Below are 25441 nucleotides of genomic sequence, written 5' to 3'. Positions count from 1 at the left end.
GTGGATGCTAATGTATTACTGTAACATTCGTTCTGAAGTTATCAGCGGTCACAGAAAGACAAACATTTAGATTTTGTGTTTAGCGGATCTTGTGTGTAAAGGAAGGGCAAAAACGCATCTAACGACTTACTTAGCTATTTTAAGAGTGGTCTGAGGCAGTTGTTAAGTAACAAGCATTTTGAAGAGCAACTTTAGTAACGTTGGTGTTATAGTGTGGACGCTATATAAATAATTCCTACTGAATAGGGGGTGTACTTAACTGCAGTATAGTATTATTACTATCAAATCAAATCAAATGTTATTAGTCACATGCTCCAAATGCAATAGGTGTATACCTTACAGTGAAATGCTTACTTAAAAGCCCCTAACCAAGAATGCTGTTTTCAAAAATTATAAAAGTAACAAGTAGTTAAAGAACAACAGTAAAATAACAATAGCAAGACTATATACAAGGGGTACTGGTACAGAGTCAATGTACCGGATAGTCGAGGTAAAAATTACTATTCATGGGAGTATGGTTATTATGGACATTGGTGGTGACCTTTATATGACATCCATCACCCAGATTTGGCACAGCATTAATGGGACTCTACCTCATGTTGAGTTGTGAATATCGCACTCCTGTTTTCTACCATTTGTATATGGCTGTACCCCTTATTTTTGGAGTTTGCAAGTAAAGGCCTTGTAAAGATGGTTTTAGGAAACAGCTCGAAGAGTTAACAATGCTCCTAAAAGGTTCTAACGATGAACGTAGCCTTAAGATGCTTTTGGGAAGTCGGGCCCAGGGCATTTCGATTGACAAAAATGTAACTTTAAAAATACATACGGATTTAAAGCTTTTCTTTATGGATCATGCCTTTCCCTTAACACCAGGAAGCAGAGTGTACAGCCAACCGTCCTGCCAGTTCTCAACTATGGTGACACCATCTATCAGAATGCAGCAGCCACTACTCTAAAACCCTTAGATGCACTCTTCATTTTATCACAAGTGACAGGTTTACATGTTTAGTACACATTCTTGCATCCTGTATCAGAAGGTCAGAAGATCACTTCATGAATCCATTTTTGTTTATCAAATCAAATCAAATTTATTTATATAGCCCTTCGTACATCAGCTGATATCTCAAAGTGCTGTACAGAAACCCAGCCTAAAACCCCAAACAGCAAGCAATGCAGGTGTAGAAGCACGGTGGCTAGGAAAAACTCCCTAGAAAGGCCAAAACCTAGGAAGAAACCTAGAGAGGAACCAGGCTATGTGGGGTGGCCAGTCCTCTTCTGGCTGTGCCGGGTGGAGATTATAACAGAACATGGCCAAGATGTTCAAATGTTCATAAATGATCAGCATGTTCGAATAATAAGAAGGCAGAACAGTTGAAACTGGAGCAGCAGCACGGCCAGGTGGACTGGGGACAGCAAGGAGTCATCATGTCAGGTAATCCTGGGGCATGGTCCTAGGGCTCAGGTCCTCCGAGAGAGAGAAGGAGAGAATTAGAGAACGCACACTTAGATTCACATAGGACACCGAATAGGACAGGAGAAGTACTCAAGATATAACAAACTGACCCTAGCCCCCCGACACATAAACTACTGCAGCATAAATACTGGAGGCTGAGACAGGAGGGGTCAGGAGACACTGTGGACCCATCCGAGGACACCCCCGGACAGGGCCAAACAGGAAGGATATAACCCCACCCACTTTGCCAAAGCACAGCCCCCACACCACTAGAGGGATATCTTCAACCACCAACTTACCATCCTGAGACAGGGCCGAGTATAGCCCACAAAGATCTCCGCCATGGCACAACCCAAGGGGGGGGGCGCCAAACCCAGACAGGATGACCACATCAGTGAATCAACCCACTCAGGTGACGCACCCCTTCCAGGGACGGCATGAGAGAGCCCCAGTAAGCCAGTGACTCAGCCCCTGTAATAGGGTTAGAGGCAGAGAATCCCAGTGGAAAGAGGGGAACCGGCCAGGCAGAGACAGCAAGGGCGGTTCGTTGCTCCAGAGCCTTTCCGTTCACCTTCCCACTCCTGGGCCAGACTACACTCAATCATATGACCCACTGAAGAGATGAGTCTTCAGTAAAGACTTAAAGGTTGAGACCGAGTTTGCGTCTCTGACATGGGTAGGCAGACCGTTCCATAAAAATGGAGCTCTATAGGAGAAAGCCCTGCCTCCAGCTGTTTGCTTAGAAATTCTAGGGACAATTAGGAGGCCTGCGTCTTGTGACCGTAGCGTACGTGTAGGTATGTATGGCAAGACCAAATCAGAGAGATAGGTAGGAGCAAGCCCATGTAATGCTTTGTAGGTTAGCAGTAAAACCTTGAACAGAACCTTTGACAGGAAGCCAGTGTAGAGAGGCTAGCACTGGAGTAATATGATAATTTTTTTTGGTTTATTGGAAATATCCATTGATATTGTTGAATTGTTGTCTTCAGGGCACAATTGTAAATGAGACCCTGGTCTCAATGGGTTCCACTGAATAAATAAAGGTTAGATAAAATAATGCAGTTGATTCCCGCTATTCGTTCATTCTACTAGATGAAAAGACAAAATTAGTAAAGACATTCTGGCATTTAAAGCATACAACATTTAGAAAATTGTACATAATATAAAGCTTTCTATTTTCGCGTACCCAAAATGCCTACTATTTAGAACCCAAGTACGGGTATTCGAACAAAACCAATATCCCTGCCTTCGCATTCAGGGTAAACGCTGTTTTTGAAGAATATACGGTATAAGTTATTGTTCTTTTTTATTCATGTAAAAAAAAATGAACTTGAGTTTGACAATCTCAGGTTAGTGTGTCTTGGGTCACATCCATCAAATTCCTTGCAAGATCATGTCATCGAGGGACCCCCCCCACCTCTGAAAATTGACATTTCCTATTGTTTTATTATTATTATGCCACAATTGAAAATATTTAGTTCATGTACCTCTTAAATTTCAGGAAATTCTCAAAAATGTAGGCCGTATGAAGTTGTCTGAGCACTACCTTGCTGCAAACTTTCCCCCTGTTTTTACCCCCTTTACCCTTCATCTCCCTTCCAACTCCCCAAAATGACCAGAGGCTCCAGCAAGTTTGTGTGATACTGATGACCTTCTGACCCTGTTTCTCTCTCCTGCTGTTGTTTGTGTTCCCACGTTATCTCTCTTTGTTTTGTCTGCTCCTGAACTCTCTCACGCCAACTATTGACATCTTGGTCCATTGTTTCTCTTACTGCTTACCAACCCTTGTTGTCAGATGGGCTGTTCTGTTGCCTAAAACACTTGATAGGTGGCCAGGTTTATATTATCAGAGGTGAGTCTCTTTGGCTAACAGACTGAGGTGTCTGCCAGCTCCCAACTATCAGTGTTGGACACTGTCTACCTGTCTCTGTCTTTCTTTAGTTTTCTTTCTTTCATACTTTCTTTCATACTTTCTTTCGTACTTTCTTTCTTTCTCTCTCTCTCTCTCTCTCTCTCTCTCTCTCTCTCTCTCTCTCTCTCTCTCTCTCTCTCTCTCTCTCTCTCTCTCTCTCTCTCTCTCTCTCTCTCTCTCTCTCTCTCTCTCTCTCTCTCTCTCTCTCTCTCTCTCTCTCTCTCTCTCTCTCTCTCTCTCTCTCTCTCTCTCTCTCTCTCTCTCTCTCTCTCTCTCTCTCTCTCTGTGCACTGAGATGTAAGTTGACTAGAAAGTCGCAATGTATTCTCATGGATGCAGGTTGTCAGGCTGCCAATAAAATATATACAATTTCAATGTCAATTCTTAGTGAATAATTCTGATTTGACAGTGGCACATCTAAGATGAGAGAACCTACAAAACGTACCAAAAAAAACTACAGCTCACCATTATATTATATGTCACCCAACCACAAATGATAAAGATCACTGACTAGGACCAGATATAGGCAATACTTGGCCTTAATTTGTTAACCTTATCCTACTGCATATAACGCGGCAGGTAGCCTAGTGGTTAAGAATGTTGGGCCAGTAACTGAAAGGGCGCTGGTTTGAATCACCGAGCCAACTAGGTGAAAAATCTGTCAATGTGCCCTTGAGCTAGTCACTTAACCCTAATTGCTCCTGTAAGTGGCTCTGGATAAGAGCATCTGCTCAATGACTAAATTGTAAAAATGACTCATCCATGAAGAACATTGGGTAGCACTTTATAATAACTCCATGTAATAAAGCATTTATTATGGATTTGTAAATTGTTTATTCATAATTTATTAATCTTTACTCCATTCCTTTAGATTTCATTTAGGTCCTTGTAAACTATTTAATAATCATTAGTTAAGTGTTGTTGCATGGCCTCATCTAAAGTGTGGGCTATTTATACTTTATAAGTACTTTATAAATGTTTTGAGTGACCAGTGTAATTTCTCACAAAAAGATGGACATGCCCCTTAAGGTCTCCAAATAGCCTAGAACAGTGGAGGGCAACATATGGGAGAGGTTTGACTAAAAACTTTATTTGGGGGGGGTTGGGTGATTATTTTGGGTTAGCAAAACAGGCCACTCTTGAACGTCTAACACTAGATATAAAGTATGTAGAAATTATAATGGACCCGTATGTTTTCAAGTAACTGCCTTTTTTTATATGCCGCAAATTGATTTTGACTAAGAAATTGGTCGCAAAAAAATTTGCCCTCCTTTTGGAAATTTGGAAAACCCATTGTGGCCATCAAGCCAAAATCATTGCCCACCCCTGGCCTAGAACATATCATTGGTAAAAGAATAAGCACACAACACTGCATGTTAAAAGAAATATAGCAACAATTTTATATATCAACAACACTCAAAACATTTATAAAGTATGTATAACGTATAAAAGCCCCAAATTAAGATGAGGCCACATAAAAATACTTAAAAGGTTGAGTAAATTAGAATTTTATCCACAAATGTAGCAGCATCTCAATTTTACGGTGACTTGCAAAAGTATTCAGACCCCTTGTAGGTGGTGGGACTTGGCAAGCTATATGCTTTGGTTTTCGAGATGATCGATCTCCCTCTTTTTTTGGAAATGTAAATTCTTGCAATTTGTTTCAAAATATTTATTATTTATTAGTCTGCTAGTTGGACAGGCAAACACCGTAGAGTACTAAACTGTGAACCAATCAAAACTCTGTACTATATATGGTACTATCTCTGCTGATCACGTCTGCCAATCACATTATCTGTATCTAAGGTACAGTAGTAGACAGCTGCCGACATCTCGAGATAGTTCTTCGTTCGACAAACTGCTATCAGGTAAAGTATACCAGAAGAAACGTGATACCATCATTGCAAGCCGTACAATTACTCCCAACGTAGAACACTGCAACCTTAATAATATAGCTAGCTTACTAGTTTGCTAGCTAGTTACATCAAGTAGAACTGTTGTTTGCTAGCAGGAGCAGATAGCTTTATCACTAGCTAGCATGTCATTCCAGAAAAAATGAACATTTTAGCTAACAGTTTATTTCAAGTAATAATTTAAGACTACAAAAATCTATAGTGTGTAAATCTATAGTGTCTATAGTGTAAATCTAATACAGTCGTCAAGGCAGGACCCATTTCATTCATACTAACAAATAGAAAATGCCACATTATTATCCTTGTCAATAGTTAGAGTCAGAGGATTACAGAGCACCCTGCCTCAGACTGTCAGGATGTTCATTTTCTAGCTCACAAACATTCCTTTGCTGTGATGATTTATTTTATTAATTATTTTATTTTTGTCTCACATGAAACAATATGTTGGAACATTGCTGCAGGGACTTGCTTCCATTGAGCCACAGGAGCATTAGTGAGGTCGGGCACTGATGTTGGGCGATTAGGCCTGGCTCGCAGTCAGCGTTCCAATTCATCCCAAAGGTGTTTGATGGGTTTGAGGTCAGGGCTCTGTGCAATTTTTGTATGGACCTCACTTTGTGCACGGTGGCATTGTCATGCTGAAACAGGAAAGGTCCTTCCTAGAACTGTTGCCACAAAGTTGGAAGCACAGAATCATCTAGAATGTCTTTGTATGCTGTAGCATTAAGATTTCCCTTCACTGGAACTAAGGGACTGAGCCCGAACCATGAAAAACAGCCCCAGACCATTATTCCTACTTCACCAAACTTTACAGTTAACACTATGCACTGGGGCAGGTAGCGTTCTCCTGGCATCCGCCAAAACCAGATTCATCCATTGGACAGCCAGATGGTGAAGCGTGATTCGTCACTCCAGAGAACGCATTTTCACTATTCCAGAGTCCAATGACGGCGAGCTTTACACCACTCCAGTCAACGCTTGGCATTGTGCATTGGTGATCTTAGGCTTGTGTGCTGCTGCTCGGCCATGGAAACCCATTTCATGGAGCTCCCGACGAACAGTTATTGTACTCACGTTGCTTCCAGAGGCCGTTTGGAACTCAGAATGAGTTTTGCAACCGAGGACAGACGATTTTTACTCACTACTCGTTTCAGAACTGCGGTCCCGTTCCGTTCCCGTTCCGTTTGTGTGGCCTACCATTTCGTGGCTGAGATGTTGTTGCTCCTGCAGAGATGGTTGTCCTTCTGGAAGGTTCTCCCATCTCCACAGAGGGACTCTGGAGCTCGGCCCTTCTTCCACAATTACTCAGTTTGACTGGGTGGCAAGCTCTAAGAAGAGTCTTGGTGGTTCTAAACTTGCATTTAAGAATGCTGGAGGCCCCTGTAATGGCCGTTGGTGGAAGAAGGTGAGGACCAAGGTGCAGCGTGGTACGTGTTTGTCATTTTAATGGTAAAGCTGAACAATATACAACAAGCAACAAAAGAACAACTGAAACAGCTCCGTCAGGTGCGAAACACACTAAACAGAAAATAACTACCCACACCACACAGGTGGGAAAGGCTACCTAAGTATGGTTCTCAATCAGAGACAACGATAGACAGCTGTGCCTCGTCACAGTCCTGTCTCGGAGCTCTACAGGCAATTGCTTCAACCTCATTGTTACGATAAATTAGTGAAGAGGTGTGGAGTCAGGCGCAGAGAGCAAAAGATGTGGGAAAAACACGCTTTAATGTCCAGGAAAAATAACATGAACAAAAGTAGGAAAACAAATGATCAGAAATAATAACGGACAGCGCGAAACCCGAAAATGCAAACAAAATACACTCAAACACAGAACAGACAAACAAGCCCGCACGAAACAGAAGCGGGCTGAACAAACTTATATAACCCCACCCTGACAACCAAACAAGAAACAGGTGATACCAATCAGACAAAACCAAAGGAACACAGAACAACGGATCGGTGATAGCTAGTAGACCGGCGACGACGACCGCCGAGCGCCACCCGAACAAGAAGGGGAGTCACCTTCGGTAATATTCGTGACACTCATGGCTTGGTTTAAAGGGTCTGAATACATTTTATTTTTTATTACATTTGCAAAGATGTCTAAACTTGTTTTCGCTTTGTCATTATTGGGTATTGTTGGTAGATTGATGAGGATTCTTTTTTATTTAATACATTTTAGAATAAGGCTGTAACACAACAAAATGGTGAAAAAGGGAAGGGGTCTGAATACTTTCCAAATGCACTGTATGCAGCTGTCATTTTTAAACATTAATTCTAGCATACATGACACACACACATCTACGTGCTTTTATATGGGTTTCTATGCAAAGTGTATGATTGAATAGGGGGCTCCTGAGTGTCGCAGTGGTCTAAGGCACTGCGTCTCAGTGCTAGAAGCATCGCTACAGGGCCCGGTTTGATTCCAGGCTGTATCACAACCGGTTCACAATTGGGCGGTTCACAATTGACCCAGAATTTTCCGGGTTTGGCCGGGGTAGGCCATCATTGTAAATAATTTGTTTGTTCTTAACTGACTTAACTGGTTAAATAAAATAATGTTTCTTTAAACCTACAGCTACAGAGAGTTATGATTGGTTCTAGGTATAGCAGTTGATTGGTTCCAAGGTTAGCAGTTTGGCAATTTTGCCTGAGCAGATAGTGTTGAAATATACTTTTTATGAGAAAATGTGCAAGAATTGATGGTGCCAACACATTTTTGTCATCAAAAGAATGTTTTGCTGTCATATAAAGGAACTCTGCTCCTCCCTCAACAGGGATCGATCAACTTCACGTTTTCGGCTTTGGCCGACCATCTATTAGATTTCTTCACATTTTATTGTGTTACAAAGTGGGATTAAAATTAATTTAATTGAATTTTTGGGGAAGAAAAATTCGAACTATATTTATATATATATATATACAGTTGAAGTCGGAAGTCATTTAGGTTGTAGTCATTAAAACTCGTTATTCAACCACCCAACAAATTTCTTGTCATAAACTATAGATTTGGCAAGTCGGTTAGGACATCTACTTTGTGCATGACACAAGTAATTTTTTCCAAAATTTTTTACAGACAGATTATTTCACTTGTAATTCACTGTATCACAATTCCAGTGTGTCAGAAGCTTACTTACACTATGTTGACTGTGCCTTTAAACAGCTTGGAAAATTCCAGAAAATGATGTCATGGCTTAAGAAGCTTCTGATAGGCTAATTGACATCATTTGAGTCAATTGGAGGTGTACCTGTGGATGTATTTCAAGGCAACATGGGAAAATCAAAAGAAATCAGTCAAGACCTAAATTATAGACCTCCACAAGTCTGTTTCATCCCTGGGAGCAATTTCTAAACGCCTGAAGGTACCACGTTCATCTGTACAAACAATAGTAAGCAAGTTTAAACACCATGGACCACGTAGCTGTCATACCGCTCAGGAAGGAGATGCGTTCTGTCTCCTAGAGATGGACATACTTTGGTGCGAAATGTGCAAATCAATCCCAGAACAACAGCAAAGGACCTTGTGAAGATGCTGGCGGAAACAGGTACAAAAGTATCTATATCCACAGTGAAACAAGTCTTATGTCGACATAACCTGATAGGCCGCTCAGCAAGGAAGAAGACACTGCTCCAAAACCACCATAAAAAAGTCAGACTAATGTTTGCAACTGCACATGGGGACAAAGATCGTACTTTTTGGAAAAATGTCCTCTGGTCTGATGAAACAAAAATAGAACTGTTTGGCCATAATGACCATCATTATGTTTGGAGGAAAAAGGTGGACAACCGTGAAGCACGGAGGTGGCAGTATCATGTTGTGTGGGTGCTTTGCTGCAGGAGGGACTGGTGTACTTCTCAAAATAGATGGCATCAGGCATCATGAGTGAGGAAAATTACGTGGATATATTGAAGCAACATCTCAAGACATCAGTCACGAAGTTAAAGCTTGGTCACAAATGGGTCTCCCAAATGGACAATGACCCCAAGCATACTTCCAAAGTTGTGGCAAAATGACTTAAGGACAACAAAGTCAAGGTACTGGATTGGCCATCACAAAGCCTCAATCTCAATCCTATAGAAAATTTGTGGGCAGAACTGAAAAAGCCTGTGTGAGCAAGGAGGCCTACACACCTGACTTAGTTACACCAGCTCTGTCAGGAGGAATGGGCCAAAGTTCACCCAACTTATTGTGGGAATTAACTTGACCATGATTAAAGAGATATTCATTGTCTAATTTTGTTATTTTTACCCATCTACCAATCACTGCCTTTCTTTATGAGGCTTTCAAAAAAGCTCCCTGGTCTTTGTAGTTAAATATGTGCTTGGTATTAAATACCTGACAGACCTTACAGATGTATGTATGGGGACAGAGAAAGGTTTAGTCACTCAAAATCATGTCAACCCCTATAATTTCACACATAGTGAGTCCATATAACTTATTATGTGATTTTGTTAAGCCAAACTTTACTCCTGAACTAGGCTTGCCAAGACAAAAGGGCTGAATACTTATGCAACAACTATTTTCGCATTTGTATAAAAAATATATATATATATACAGTACCAGTCAAAAGTTTGGAAACACCTACTCATTCCAGAGTTGTTCTTTATTTTCACTATGTTCTACATTGTAGAATAGTAGTGAAGACATATAACACATACATAATCATGTAGTAACCAAGAAAGTGTTAAACAAATAAAACATATATTTTATATTTGAGATTATTCAAAGTAGCCAGCCTTTGCCTTGATGACAGCTTTGCACACTCTTGGCAATCTCTCAACCAGCTTCATGAGGCAGTCACCTGTAATGCATTTCAATTTACAGGTGGGCCTACATTTGTGGAATTTCTTTCCTTCTCAATGCCTTTGAGCCAGTAATTTGTGTTGTGACAAGGTAGGGGTGGTATACAGAAGATAGCCCTATTTGATAAAAGTCCAGGTCCATATTATGGCAAGAACAAAGAGAAACAACAGTCCATCATTACCTTAAGACATAAAGGTCAGTCAAGGTGCAAAATTTCAAGAACTTTGAAAGTTTCTTCAAGTGCAGTCGCAAAACCATCAAGTGCTATGATGTAACTGGCTCTCAAGAGGACCACCACAGGAAAGGAAGTCCAGAGTTACCTCTGCTGCTGAGGACAAGTTCATTAGAGTTACCACCCTCAGAAATTGCAGCTCAAATAAATAAAAGTAACAGACACATCTCAACATCAACTGGGTAGAGGAGACTGCTTGAATCAGGTCGAATTGCCACAAAGAATCCACAACTAAAGGACACCAATAAAAATAAGAGACTTGCTTGGGCCAAGAAACATGAGAAATGGACATTAGACCGGTGGAAATCTGTCCTTTGGTCTGATGAGTCCAAATTTGAGATTTTTGGTTCCAACCACCGTTGGAAATGTGAGACGCAGAGTAGGTGAACAGATTATCTCCGCATGTGTAGTTTCCACAGTGAAGCATGAAGGAGGTGTGATGGTGTGGAGGTGCTTTGCTGGTGACACTGTCTGTGATTTATTTAAAATTCAAGGCACACTTAACCAGCATGGCTACCACAGGATTCTGCAGTGATACGTCATCCCCATCTGGTTTGTGCTTTGTGGGACTATCATTTGTTTTTCAACAGGACAATGACCCAACACACCTCCAGGCTGTGTAAGGGCTATTTGACCAAGAAGAAGAGTGATGGAGTGCTGCATCAGATGACCTTTCCTCCACAATCACACAATCTCAACACAATTGAGATATTTGGGATAAGTTGGACTGCAGAGTGAAGGAAAAGCTTCCAACAAGTGCTCAGCATATGTGGGAACTCCTTCAAGACTGTCGGAAAAGCATTCCAGGTGAAGCTGGTTGAGAGAATGTCAAGAGTGTGCAAAGCTGTCATCATGGCAAAGGGTGGCTACTTTGAAGAATCTCAAACATACAAAAATATTTTGATTTGTTTAACACTTTTGTGGGTTACTACATGATTCCATATGTGTTATTTCATAGTTTTGATGTCTTCACTATTATTCTACAATGTAGAAAATAGTACAAATAAAGAAAAACCCTTGATTGAGTAGGTGTCAACTTTTGACTGGTACTGTACATACATAAATACATTTTTGCAAATAAAAAACTGAAATTCCTTATTTACGTAAGTATTCAGACCCTTTACTATGAGACTCGAAATTGAGCTCAGGTGCATCCTGTTTCCATTAATCATCTTTGAGATGATTTGTAAATGCACATACCTGTCTATATAAGGTCCCACAGCTGACAGTGCATGTCAGAGCCAAAACCAAGGGAATTGTCCTTATTTTTTTGTCTTTTATTTTTTTAACTAGGCAAGTCAGTTAAGAACAAATTCTTATTTTCAATGACAGCCTAGGAACAGTGGGTTAACTGCCTGTTCAGGGGCAGAACGACGGATTTGTACCTTGTCAGCTCGGGGTTTGAACTTGCAACCTTCCGGTTGCTAGTCCACCGCTCTAACCACTAGGCTACCCTTAGAGCACCGAGACAGGATTGTGTCAAGGCACAGATCTGGGGAAGGGTAGCAAAACATTTCTGAAACATTCATGGTCCCCAAGAAGACAGTGGCCTCCATCATTCTTAAATGGAAGAGGTTTGGAACCACCAAGACTCTACTTAGATCTGGCCCCTAGCCAAACTAAGCAATCGGGGGAGAAGGGCCTTGGTCAGGGAGGTGACCAAGAACCCTATTGTCACTCTGACAGAGCTTCAGAGTTCCTCTGTAGAGACTGGTCAGGATTGAGGAAAAGATGAACGGAGTAAATTACAGAGAGATTCTTGAAGGAAAACCTGCTCCAGAGCACTCAAGACTGGGGTGAATGTTTGCCTTCCAACAGGACAACGACCCTAAGGACACAGCCAAGACAACGCAGGAGTGGCTTCGGGACAAATCTGACTGTCCTTGAGTGGCCCAGCCAGAGCCTGGACATGAACCCAATCGAACATCTCTGTAGAGACCTGAAAATAGCTGTGCAGCGACGCTCCCCATTCAACCTGACAGAGCTTGAGAGGATCTGCAGTGAAGAATGTGAAAAATTCCCCAAATACAGGTGTGCCAAGCTTGTAGCTTCATATCCAAGAAGACTCTAGGCTATAATCGCTGCCAAAGGTGCTTCAACAAAGTACTGAGTAAAGTGTCTGAATACTTATGTGAAGACAAACCTGTTTTTTCTTTGTCATTGGGGTATTGTGTGTAGATTGATGAAGACTAAAGCAATTGAATCAATTTTAGAATAAGGCTGTAACGTAACAAAATGTGGAAAAAGTCAAGGGGTATGAATACTTTCCGAATACGATGTACGTTTGTTCTATGAAACTAAATAAATACTGCTCTCTGACGCACAAAAATCCTTTGCTTGATTCATGATAGTGTGGTTAAACAAAGCAAGGAAAGTGAACTTCAAAACATTTTGTAGTTTTTATTGGAATTTGCAGCTGTTGTTGGTGAGTAATGAATCTGCTAGATTTAGTGCACTAATGAGTAGTAAATTGTTTATAGGGACCTATAGTAAATATCTTATTAATTTTCTTATGAATCATTATTCAATATTTTAAAAGTTGTTTCTAAATGTGTGAATAACTATGTTACCTACATTTACAAATGTGGGAGTAATGATACATAAATGAGGAATAAACTATTTACTAATCCATTATAAATGCTTTATTACGTGGAGTTATTATAAAGTGCTACCGAACATTGCTAATTCAAAGCTTTGAACAGTATATGTATCTGTGTGTGTGCGTGTGCGTGTGCGTGTGTGTGTGTGTGTTTCACTTACTCCCCATTCCTGGTTATTTTTCATGTATGTATTTCCCCGTCCAGCCCTGAGCCTTGCTCCCTGCTTTTTTTCATTGTATGTGGGCTTGTGGGAATCATGATAGCTTGCTTCTCCATATTAAGAGTAATTCAGGCCAACTTTTTGCTTTTGGTGACTTTGGTGGCTTTTGGTGACAAACAATGCAGTCTTTTGGCACATATTCTACAGTCGGGTCCGGAGTTATTGACACCCTTGATAAAGATGAGCAATAATCACTGTATAAAATAAATAATTCAAGTACAGATCTATATTGTATGCTCCAAAAATTGGGAAATTATATTATTTTATACTCATTTAATTACCCAGAGTAAAATATTTTGTTGAAATAATATTTTATTGTAAGTAAGATAAGACACTTCTACATTAATGTGGATGCTACCATGCTTATAGATAATACTGAATTAACTGTGAATAATGATGAGTATGGGTCGAAAATCATACCCCCAAGACATGCTAACCACTCGCCATTACCAATAACAGAGGAGGTTAGCATGTCTTGGGGGTATGATCTTTGACCCTCTGTAAATGTCTTACTCATCATTATTCACGATTCATTCAGGGTTATTCATTAACAGGGTAGCAATCACATTCATGTAGAAGTGTCACATTTATTTACAATAAAAGTGATTCCAAGATGACACAATATATTATTAAAACATTTTGTAATTTAGCAGACGATCTTAACCAGAGTGACTTAAAATAATGACCGCATACATTTTCATACTTTTTTTTTGTACGATTATTATTATTGTTATTGTATTATTTACCATTCATTTCTATTGGGCACAAAATAATCTGAAACACAACCACAACAAACTGCAATGCATCCAAAAATTTTATAGTCACAAGCTTGATGTAGTCTAGGAAAAGGGGACCAAATACTAAGCTTTTGACTACTTATTTATAATAAGTTTTAGGGGTGTCAATAATTTAGCCCCCAACCTTTTTTGAGAAAAAAAGTATTACTTGTTAAACAAAATCTGTTTCTCTGAGCAATTGTATTAGTATAAAATAATATATACTGAACAAAAACATGAATGCAACATGCTACAATTTCAAAGATTTTCCTGAGTTACAGTTCATTTCAGGAAATCAGTCAATTCAAATACATGTATTAGGCCCTTATCTATGGATATTACATGACTGGGAATATAGGTATGCAGCTGTTGGTCAAAGATACCTTTAAAAAAAGGTATGGGCGTGGATCAGAACACCAGTCAGTATCTGGTGTGACCAACATCTGCCTCATGCAGCATGACATTTGCATAGAGTTGATCAGGCTGTTGATTGTGGCCTGTGAAATGTTGTCCCACTCATCTTCAATGGCTGTGTGAAGTTGCTGGATAATGACAGGAACTGAAACACGCTGTCATACATGTCAAACCAGAGTATCCCAAACATGCTCAATGGATGAATAGGTCTGGTCTGGTGAATAGGCAGGCCATGGAAGAACTAGGACATTTCAGTTTCCAGGAATGGTGTACAGATCCTTGCGGCATGTGGCGGTGCATTATCATGCTGAAACATAAGGTGATGGCAGTGGATGAATGGCGCGGTATCTGTTCATTCAAATTGCCATCAATAAAATGCAATTGTGTTCGTTGTCCATAACTTATGACTGCCCATACCATAACCCCACCACCATGGAACACTCTGTTCATAATGTTGACATCAGCAAATTCCTCGCCAACATGACACTTACATGTGATCTGTAGTTGTGAGACCGGTTGGGCATACTGCCAAATGATCTAAAATGATGTTGGAGGCGGTTTATGGTTGAGAAATGAACAGAAAATTCACTGTCAACAGCTCTGGTGGACATTCCTGCAGTCAGCACGCCAGTTGCACACTCCCTCAAAACTGTGACATTGTGTTGTGTGACAAAACTGCACATTTTAGAGTGGCCTTTCTTGTCCTTTTATTTAAGATGCACCTCTAATGATCATTTTGTTTAATCAGGTTCTTGATATGCCACACCTGTCAGGTGGAAGGATTATCTTGGCAAAGGAGAAATGCTCACTAACAGGGATGAAAACAAATTTGTGCTTAAAATTTGCGAGAAATAAGCTTTTTGTGCATATGGAACATTTCTGGGATCTTTTATTTCAGCTATTGAAACATGGGACCAACACATTACATATTGCATTTATATTTTTGTTCATTGTAATTTCACAATTTTTGGAGCATATAATATAGCTCAGTATTTGAACTATTTATTTTATACAGTCATTATTGCTTATCTTTATCAAAGGTGTCAATTTGGGAACCCACTGTACTTCATAACAATTGTCTGTCTCTCCATACAATTTTGTTTTATTATAGTATTGTAACGTTATATTTTACAATATGTTACGAACAGCCATTTTAATCCTGGAGATTTGCGTAATTGCTTTCCCAGTGAAGTTAAAGCTTCTGAAAATCTATTGACAATAAAGCATCAGTCAACCAAAAGTAATTGTAATTGCTCTATTACATTCATTTGATGGTACAGTATATCGCTATTCACATGGGAATTTATTTGTGCGGTCAGCAGGTGTTCTGGGGAGTTTTTGTCTTCTGAATATTGACTAAATTCAGATGTGATTGACTTTACAGAAATAGCAACATCTGGATACACTGACAAATCTAAAAGCTGTGAAGTCAGTCAGGCCATGAATTATGTTTTGAATTTGTATGCAAAGTGCACAGGTAGAGTGGAAATGGCACATTAATCAGCTGTCACAACCCCTCTCATTCATTGACAATATGGTACAAGAACTTCTCCACCACGACTGGCCTCTTAAGACACCAACAGTTTTACAGTTTAAGCCATTCTACAGCAAGCTAAAAAAAAAAAAGAAGTCTATTTTGGTAGTGTCAAAGAGCGCAAGAGATCCCCTGAATTCAAGGCAAAGAGCTACAGTATAGGCCTTCAAAAGCAGATGGCACTGATCATTATAAAAGCCCTGTCAATTCATGCCTTACCCACTCATTCACAGCAGTAGAAATATGGAACGTTATGGAAAATGGTTATGACGTGGCCAAAGGCGAAACATGATCAAAGCCTTTGTGATTGCTATGCTTGCCGCTGTTTCTTCCAATTTGGTTTGCAGCCTTGGATGTCATCAGTTGTTGTCTCAGGGTTTTTTGCCTGTAGATAAAATACTAAATAAAGTAAGTGATGACTATTCACTTTCTAATAGTTGGAGTTGAATCCCTACATTGTTTTTCTGGGAGGTAATTGAATAAGGAATGATCTAGGAATAACTTTAGTGATATGATTTAATACATTTTTTTATGCTTCCGTAATTGCTTTCCCATGGGGGTATGTTCAGTTTTGCATGTTGCCGTGCTGTAGCTTATCCATTTATTCTATTATGTACCCCCCCCCCCATTTTTTTTCTTCATATTTGTCACCCCTCAAGAAATCTAACTCATTAATTTGAATAAAAAGTATGTAATGCTAGCATTTCCTAAAATGAACACAATTGTTATTTTTGGACTGTATCTCAGCATTTGAGATATAGAATTGTTTTGTTTCTAGTCCTTAATCATTCTCCCCATTTCTTCCTCTTAGATACATATGTCAAGCTGACCTTATTGAACTCAATGGGCCAGGAGATGTCCAAGTGTAAGACGTCGATCTGTCATGGCCAGCCCAACCCTACATACAAGGAGACGTTTGTCTTCCAGGTTGCCCTCTTCCAGCTGTCAGACGTGACGCTCATCCTCTCCGTGTACAACAAGCGCAGCATGAAGCGCAAGGAGATGATCGGTTGGATCTCGCTAGGCCTCAACAGCTCTGGAGAGGAGGAACTCACTCACTGGACCCAGATGAAAGAGTCCAAAGGACAGCAGGTCTGCCGGTGGCACAGTCTGTTGGAATCATAGACCGACAGAATACAGGAGGAAGCAAAGGTGGCTGAGAAGAAGGAAGAGAGGGATGGAGAACAGGGGCACGGCTAAGCCCATAGGTCTCTGCGCTCAGGTGAAACATTCTTTATGTGGACTAGGTTGATGGGTTGGGCATGGTGGGTGGCGTTATGTGGTCTAGGCGATGGCAAATGACTTGACAGTGTTACTTAATATGCCAGATTTTTTAAATCGTCTCTGATTAGGATGAACACTTGTCAAAGCTGATACGAAATTCCCTGCAGGGTCCTAGCATCTTGTCATGGTTGCAATACATTTACAATTTGACACATTGGGTGAAATATTTACAGTGCAAAATCTGTGCTGTAATTGAAAGAGATCATATTACTTCAAGTGCTTACTGCTCCATCTATTGTTTCCACATGTATTTGGGAAGCAAAGATAGATACAGTATGTATTGCATATCTGCACTGTTTAATGCTAAACCTGGATGAATCATCGATTCTCTCACGTAATTGTACAATGAGAGGAATATGAATACATTCTGTTTTGACAATAGCAGTGCTCTTTTGCATTGTTAAGTACTTACAGTGCATTCGGAAAGTATTCAGACCCCTTGACTTTTTTCACATTTTGTTACATTTACAACCTTTTTCTAAAATTGATTTAATAAACATTTTTCCTCATCAATCTATATACAATATTCCAAAATGACGAAGCAAAAACAGGTTTTTAGAAATATTTGCAAATGTATTCAAAATAAAAAACAGAAATAACTACAACTTGATTGGAGTCCACCTGTGGTAAATTCTATTGATTGGACATTATTTGGAAAGGCACACACCTGCCTATATAGGTCTCACAGTTGACAGTGCAAGTCAGAGCAAAAGCAAAGCCATAAGGTCCAAGGAATTGTCCATAGAGTTCCGAGACAGGATTTTGTCGAGGCACAGATCTTGGGAAGGCTACCAAAAAAATTCTGCAGCATTGAAAGGTCCCCAAGAACACAATGGCATCCGTTCTTAAATGGAAGAACTTGAAATCACCAAGACTCTTCCTAGAGCTGCCTGCTTGGCCTAACTGAGCAATTGGTCAGGGAGGTGACCAAGAACCCGATGGTCACTCTGACAGAGCTCCAAAGTTCTTCTGTGGAGATGGAAGAACCTTCAAGAAGGACAACCATCTCTGCAGTACTCCACCAATCAGGCCTTTATGGTAGAGTGGCCAGACTGAAGCCACTCCTCAGTAAAAAGGCACAAGACATCCCCCTTGGAGTTTGCCATAAGACACCTTAAGACTCAGATCATGAGAAACAAGATTCTTTGGTCTGATGAAACCAAAACTGAACTCTTTGGCTTGAATGTCAAGCTGCACGTCTGGAGGAAACCTGGCACCATCCATACAGCGAAGTGTGGTGACAGCTTCATGCTGTGGGGATGTTTTTCAGCGGCAGTTAGTGGGAGACTAGTCAGGATCGAGGGAAAGATGAACGGAGCAAAGTACAGAGAGATCCTTGATGAAAACCTGCCCCTTAGCACTCAGGATCTCAGACTGGGGTGAATGTTCACCTTCCAACAGGACAACAACCCTAAGCACACAGCCAAGAAAACGCTTCAAGTCTCTGAATGTGGCTTCAAGTCTCTGAATGTCCTTGAGTGGCCCAGCCAGAGTCTGGACTTGAACCAGATCAAACATCTCTGGAGAGATCTGAAAAGAACTGTGCAGCGTCGCTCCCCATCCACCCTTACAGAGCTTGAGAGGATCTGCACAGAATAATTGTAGAAACTCCCCAAATACAGGTGTGCCAAGCTTTTAGTGTCATACCCAAGAAGACTCTAAGCTGCTTTTGCTGCCAACGGTGCTTCAACAAAGTACTGAGTCTAAATACCTATGTAGTTTGTGATATTTCAGTTTTGTATTTTTGTATACATTTGCAAACATTTCTAAGACCTCTTTTTTCTTTGTCATTATGGGGTATTGTTTGTAGACAGTCGAAAACATCAATTGAATAAATTTTAGAGTAAGGCTAAGTAAGGTAACGTAACAAAATGTGGAAAAAGTCTAGTGGTCTGAAAACTTGCAGTGTGTTTTGCAGTGTGTTTTGAGTTGTGAGCTTGCATTCTGACATCAAGAACAGATCTTGAATTGTGGTGGCATTTGGGCTCTTGCATTTGCAACCATGAAAACCCTTTAAAATTGCAAATAGTTGCACATCATACATGTTTTTTATATTGAACTCTTTATCAATCATAACATATAATGCAAGTCCTTTATATTGCAGAACTTTATGTTTATGCATAGTTTATTGTACATAGGCAAGCAAATAGGCTTCTCCAAGCAGTGACCTGGTAGAGTTGTAGTGACATGTTTTGGGGATTTAGAGATAGCGATCAATTATTACTCTAGAAAGTAAACAAAATGATTTAACATATTGTATAGATAAATAAAAACAAGGCTATTAAAATACCTTTATTTTTATTAATAACAAATACAGTGTGTCCCTAAAGTTTATGCCATTGGTGTTATTCCTTGAAAATCGATCAATGCAAAGATAGACAAGGATTTTGAGCATTCTCTGCTAATCACAACCTTCTAGTATGTCTAAATACAAAATGCCATTGGTGTTACTCAATTTAAATGAAGGTAAATTACATTGTAAGCTAAATTGAATCATATCACTTTAGTAAATTGTTCCAATGTATTCATAATTTGTCAATATTATTTAATGTAATTAAGCTGCCATATTAGTTTATTTAGAATGTAAAGATGTACCAGAATGCATAAAAAATAAGTATATTTTCCATGCCCAAATGCCACCAGAATTCAAGAATGGCCCAGATACAGAGAACTAGTTTCAAGTTTTAATGTCATGCACAACTACAGTGAAATGCTTTTTTGCAAGCTCTAACACCAACAATGCAGTAATCAATAACAATGTAATACAAAAAATAACAAATAAGAAGAACACGATAAAGTAAGTAAGCACAATGCAGGATATTGTCAGGAACTGGAACAGGATGTTGTACATGTCGATTTAGAGCATCCCAAACATGCTCAATGTCTGGTGAGTATGCAGTGTGTCATGTCTGGTGAGTATGCAGGCCATGGAAGAACTGGGACATTTTCAGCTCCCAGGAATTGTGTACAGATCCTTGTGACATGGGGTGTTTCATTATCATGCTGAAACATGATGGCGTGATGGTGGCAAATGAATGGCACAACAATGGGCCTCTGGATCTCGGCACGGTATCTCTGTACATTCAAATTGCCATCGATAAAATTAAATTGTGTTCATTGTCCGTAGCTTATGCCTGGTCATACCATAACCCCACCGCCAACGTGGAACACTCTGTTCACAACATTGATATCAGCAAGCTGCTAGCAGAAATGGCGCCATACACATGGTCTGTGGTTGTGAAGCCGGTTTGACATACTACCAAATTCTCTAAAACAACGTTTCAGGTGGCATATGTTAGAGAAATTCACATTAAATTCTCTGGCAACTGCTCTGGTGGACATTCCTGCACTCAGCATGCCAATTGCACACTCCCTCAAAATTGAGACACTTATGGCATTGTGTTGTGTGACAAAACTGCACATTTTAAAGTGGCCTTTTATTTCCTTATGTAATGATCGTGCTGTTTAATCAGCTTCTTGATATGCCACACCTGTCAGGTGGATGGATTATCTTGGCAACGGATAAATGCTTACTAACAGGGATATAAACAAATGTGTGCACACAATTTGAGAGAAATAAGCTTTTTGTGTGTATGGAAAGTTTCTGGGATCTTTGATTTGAGCTCATGAAAGATGGGACCAACTATACACAGGTTCACTTTGAGTCAAGACCAACATACAGCTGGCTAATTTTCAGCAAGTGTGGCAACTTGTTTAGAAAAACTGCATGCTGTCTGATGATTGCTGACTAGCGCTTGCCTAGTCCCTTTCCCAGAGTGAAATATCTGATCCAAATATGCCTATATAAACATGCTTATAAATAGGATAACAGACTAAAGCCCGGTACAGATACAACAGCCGACATAATGAGAGGCAAGATTAGAAAAACTAGCCCATTTTAAAATGTTGTGTTGTAGAACAGCAGACTAAAGATGGGGCATTCAGGTAAAAGAATATAAGAGATGCGGTTAAGGCCATTTCCACGGTAACGTTCCCTCTTTACAATGACGTAATAAAAGTTTGAAACAAAATTGCAATTTGTTGTAGCAAGGTGCTGTAACAAACGAGTATCATGAAATACATGCACCAGAAACAGGGCCCACTTTGAGACTAGGCTAACTGATTGCAGCAAAACAGCTAGCTAGCTGTCTGCTTGGCTAACTAGCTAGCTGCTTGGCTAAACACATAACTTCAGCACACTGTTCTCTGATTGGCTAAAAAGACCCGTCTCATCTCAAGTCTTTAGCCAAGGTTTGACATGTTGAATCTTGGAAACTCCAGAAGCCGACTTGAGTTGTTCTAAAACTAGACTGCTCAGATCAAGAAAACATTGTTTTAAAACAGCATAAAACCGTCTCGTCTCAGCTGTTGTACCTGTACCGGGATTAACAATGGAAAAAGAGGAAACTGTCTTGATGAGTGAATGGTCTAAGCCAGGGCTCTCCAACCCTGTTCCTGGAGAACTACCCTCCTGTAGGTTTTCAATCCAACCACAGTTGTAACTAACCTGATTCAGATTATCAACCAGTTAGTTATTAGAATCAGGGTTGGAGCGAAAACCTGCAGAACCGTAGCTCTCCAGGAACAGGGTTGGAGAACCCTGCTCTAAGCTAAGTGACTGCACTCTCACATACCAATCTGACTGGTTGGTCTAAACTTTTAAGCATTGCTTGTTTCTCACAATGACGTTACTGGCCTAATGTATGTGGGGAGTTGGAGTTAGAAAGGTGGCATATTTTGATCCAGATGTAATTGCACATGTACTCTCCACACATCTCCTAATTGGAAGTGCTTGGGGAATAGCACTCCTGATGTGTGTTGTCATATTACCAAAAAGTGACGCTTTGAGTGCACAATATTAGTAGGAGATATTTGAGCTTCTACTTTAATAACAATAGCAAATTGGAGTTGTGAAGAATTGTTGGTGGTCAATCAAGTAGGTGCAAGTAACACACATGCCCTTCAACTAAGCAAGTTTTTCACGAAACCAAGGGAATTCTGAGCCTTCGTTGAATGATGATGGATAGGGATCTTTAGCAGCCTTATCTAATGATGTGTCACTTGGTTCTTTGTACCTGCATTCAATTTGCTTCAACATTTGCTACGTTGTGTGACGGATTGTACTGAACGACATATTTTCCTTGAATGGTGTGCACTGTTCTTCAACAGCTTTTGAGGTATGTTTGCACCCGTTTGGTGGGGGTGGCGAGGTGTGGCCTGATCAATATGGGTGTGACCTGTGCCAGGCACAGCTGTCTAAGACAATGCGTTGCAGTGTTGAGGCGCCACTACACCCTGTGGGTTGATCCCAGGCTGTGTCCAAAAATATGGATGTGACCATTTCACATCGCAAACCTTGTGCAGCGCACCATACAGTAATCACCCTCTGGGCCACCATAATCTCAACCCTTTTCAACTGGTTGTTCAGTACCGTTTCAGTTGAATTCAACATTGCACACCGTTGTCTGTCTAATATAGCATTGTCACTCATCTGTTCTTTATTATTTATCTTTTCCCTAACCCCTGGTGCTGTGTGCTGTGGTGGCACAACAAGAATCCCATTCACTTGCCGTACACTCTAGGTTTCTCCTTTCTCCTAAAGCGCGCAGTTGTTTACTACTTCCGACAAATATAAAAGCATTGGATTGGTGGAGACATGGGCTAGTGGGAGTTTCCACCATATTTCTTATACGAGTCATTTCATTTCAATTCATTGAAGGGAAGTGAACAAGTGCACACATTGGGAGGAGAGATAATTGGGCCATAGCTCTTGTTCTACCCGTTATTGATCCTCCTGTTGGTGTAAGATCCATTCAAAGGCCAATGGAGTCCAGTGAGCTTTCTTGTAGGGGTAAAGGACAAATGGAGCACATACACAACTCTCACGCAATGTTACAGTGGCAAAATTTGCAAAAAGCATATAACTTAAAGGAAAAGTCCAACTTAATAAAGTAGACAAAAGAAACTACCGATCACTCCGGACAGAATTAAATCATTTTGCATTACATTTCAAAGTGCACAACTGGTATGGCTGGTACGTGGAGTATCACAATTCCTGTATATGTTCCACTACTTAACTGTTCTATTTGACTACAGCAAAGATACTTCTCACTTCTTGATTGTTATATCCTGTATACAATAAATTAAAGAAAATGTTGATCTATTTTTGTATTGATAGTGGGAAATAGCTCTGTGATAAGTTGTTTTTAGTCACACGTTGTTCAAACACTTTAGTTGATTTATTTCTTTATATATGGATAAATAATTTTAACAGTTGAACAGTAGAGCAAAGCAACACACTTTTCTTGTTTTATTGCTGTTGTCAAAATAAGATGCTGTAGGGAATTGAATAATATAAATAAAAACTAAATGTCTGGGGGGGAATGTTATTGCTAACTGTGATGTTGTCTCTAAGTGCTGTTGTCAGCATTACTTAGAGTAGCAATGTGTATTTCTTGTACAGTTCTTTAGCTTGTAACCCCCATCTCCCCCCCCAAAAAAGGATAAAGAAAAAAGAAAGGTAAATATGTCAAGTCAACTTCCACAAGAAGTCCCACAGTACGCCAACACATTATACATTATATCTCTTTATCTCTCTCTCTCTCTCTCGCTCTCTCTCTCTCTCTCTCTGGTGCATGGAAATGACTTGGTCTGATCAAAGCAAAGCTTTTCAATCAGAGGTGTAGGCTTCTTGTCCAGAATAAGACGAGAGTGAAAGTGTCAGTCCTCCACCAAATGTTTCAATCATCCAGTGGCAGTCTCTCAAGATGTCAATATTTTTTATGAGGTAACACCCCAATCCTATTGCCATTTTTAACACATACAGTGTGGCAAAAAAGTATTTAGTCAGCCACCAATTGTGCAAGTTCTCCCACTTAAAAAGATGAGAGAGGGCTGTAATTTTCATCATAGGTACACTTCAACTATGACAGACAAAATGAGAAGAAAAAAAATCCAGAAAATCACATTGTAGGATTTTTTATGAATTTATTTGCAAATTATGGTGGAAAATAAGTATTTGGTCACCTACAAAAAAGCAAGATTTCTGGCTCTCACAGACCTGTAACTTCTTCTTTAAGCGGCTCCTCTGTCCTCCACTCGTTACCTGTATTAATGGCACCTGTTTTAACTTGTTATCAGTATAAAAGACAGCTGTCCACAACCTCAAACAGTCACACTCCAAACTCCACTATGGCCAAGACCAAAGAGCTTTCAAATGACATCAGAAACAAAATTGTAGACCTGCACCAGGCTGGGAAGACTGAACCTGCATAGGTAAGCAGCTTGGTTTGAAGAAATCAACTGTGGGAGCAATTATTAGGAAATGGAAGACATACAAGACCACTGATAATCTCCCTCGATCTGGGGCACCACGCAAGATCTCACCCCATGGGGTCAAAATGATCACAAGAACGGTGAGCAAAAATCCCAGAACCACACGGGGGGACCTAGTGAATGACCTGCAGAGAGCTGGGACCAAAGTAACTAAGCCTACCATCAGTAACACACTACACCGCCAAGGACTCAAATCCTGCAGTGCCAGACATGTCCCCCTGCTTAAGCCAGTACATGTCCAGGCCTGTCTGAAGATTGCTAGAGAGCATTTAGAGAGAAGAAGATTGGGAGAATGTCATATGGTCAGATGGTAAAAACTCATCTCGTCGTGTTTGGAGGACAAAGAATGCTGAGTTGCATCCAAAAATACCATACCTACTGTGAAGCATGGGGGTGAAAACATCATGCTTTGGTGCTGTTTTTCTGCAAAGGGACCAGGACGACTGATCCGTGTAAAGGAAAGAATGAATGGGGCCATGTATCGTGAGATTTTGAATGAAAACCTCCTTCCATCAGCAAGGGCATTGAAGATGAAACGTGGCTGGGTCTTTCAGCATGACAATGATCCCAAACACACCGCCCGGGCAACGAAGGAGTGGCTTCGTAAGAAGCATTTCAAGGTCCTGGAGTGGCCTAGCCAGTATCCAGATCTCAGCCCCATAGAAAATCTTTGGAGGGAGTTGAAAGTCTGTGTTGCCCAGCAACAGCCCCAAAACATCACTGCTCTATAGGAGATCTGCATGGAGAAATGGGCCAAAATACCAGCAACAGTGTGTGAAAACCTTGTGAAGACTTACAGAAAACATTTGACCTCTGTCATTGCCAACAAAGGGTATATAACAAGGTATTGAGATAAACTTTTGTTATTGACCAAATATTTATTTTCCACCATAATTTGCAAATAAATTAATAAAAAATCATACAATGTGATTTTCTGGAATTTTTTTTCTCATTTTGTCTG

The 25441-nt window shown here is 40.2% G+C and overlaps 1 protein-coding gene across 2 annotated transcripts in view; it reads left to right on the top strand.

Annotated features, from left to right (window-relative positions):
* Positions 1-17639, top strand: part of syt14a (synaptotagmin XIVa) — a 67983-nt gene extending 50344 nt beyond the window's left edge. For both annotated transcript variants that reach the window (XM_031830533.1, XM_031830532.1), the window contains exon 8: positions 16673-17639. In XM_031830533.1, coding sequence (XP_031686393.1) covers positions 16673-16986 — 314 coding nt within the window. In that variant the 3' untranslated portion in view covers positions 16987-17639. The remainder of the gene's footprint in view (positions 1-16672) is intronic.
* Positions 17640-25441: the final 7802 nt, after the last annotated feature.

Source organism: Oncorhynchus kisutch, linkage group LG8, assembly GCF_002021735.2.
Source record: "Oncorhynchus kisutch isolate 150728-3 linkage group LG8, Okis_V2, whole genome shotgun sequence".
In the NCBI taxonomy this organism is placed as follows: Eukaryota; Metazoa; Chordata; class Actinopteri; order Salmoniformes; family Salmonidae; genus Oncorhynchus; species Oncorhynchus kisutch.
The sequence above is the reverse complement of the archived record's forward strand: the minus strand, read 5'-3'. Positions and strand labels throughout refer to the sequence as shown.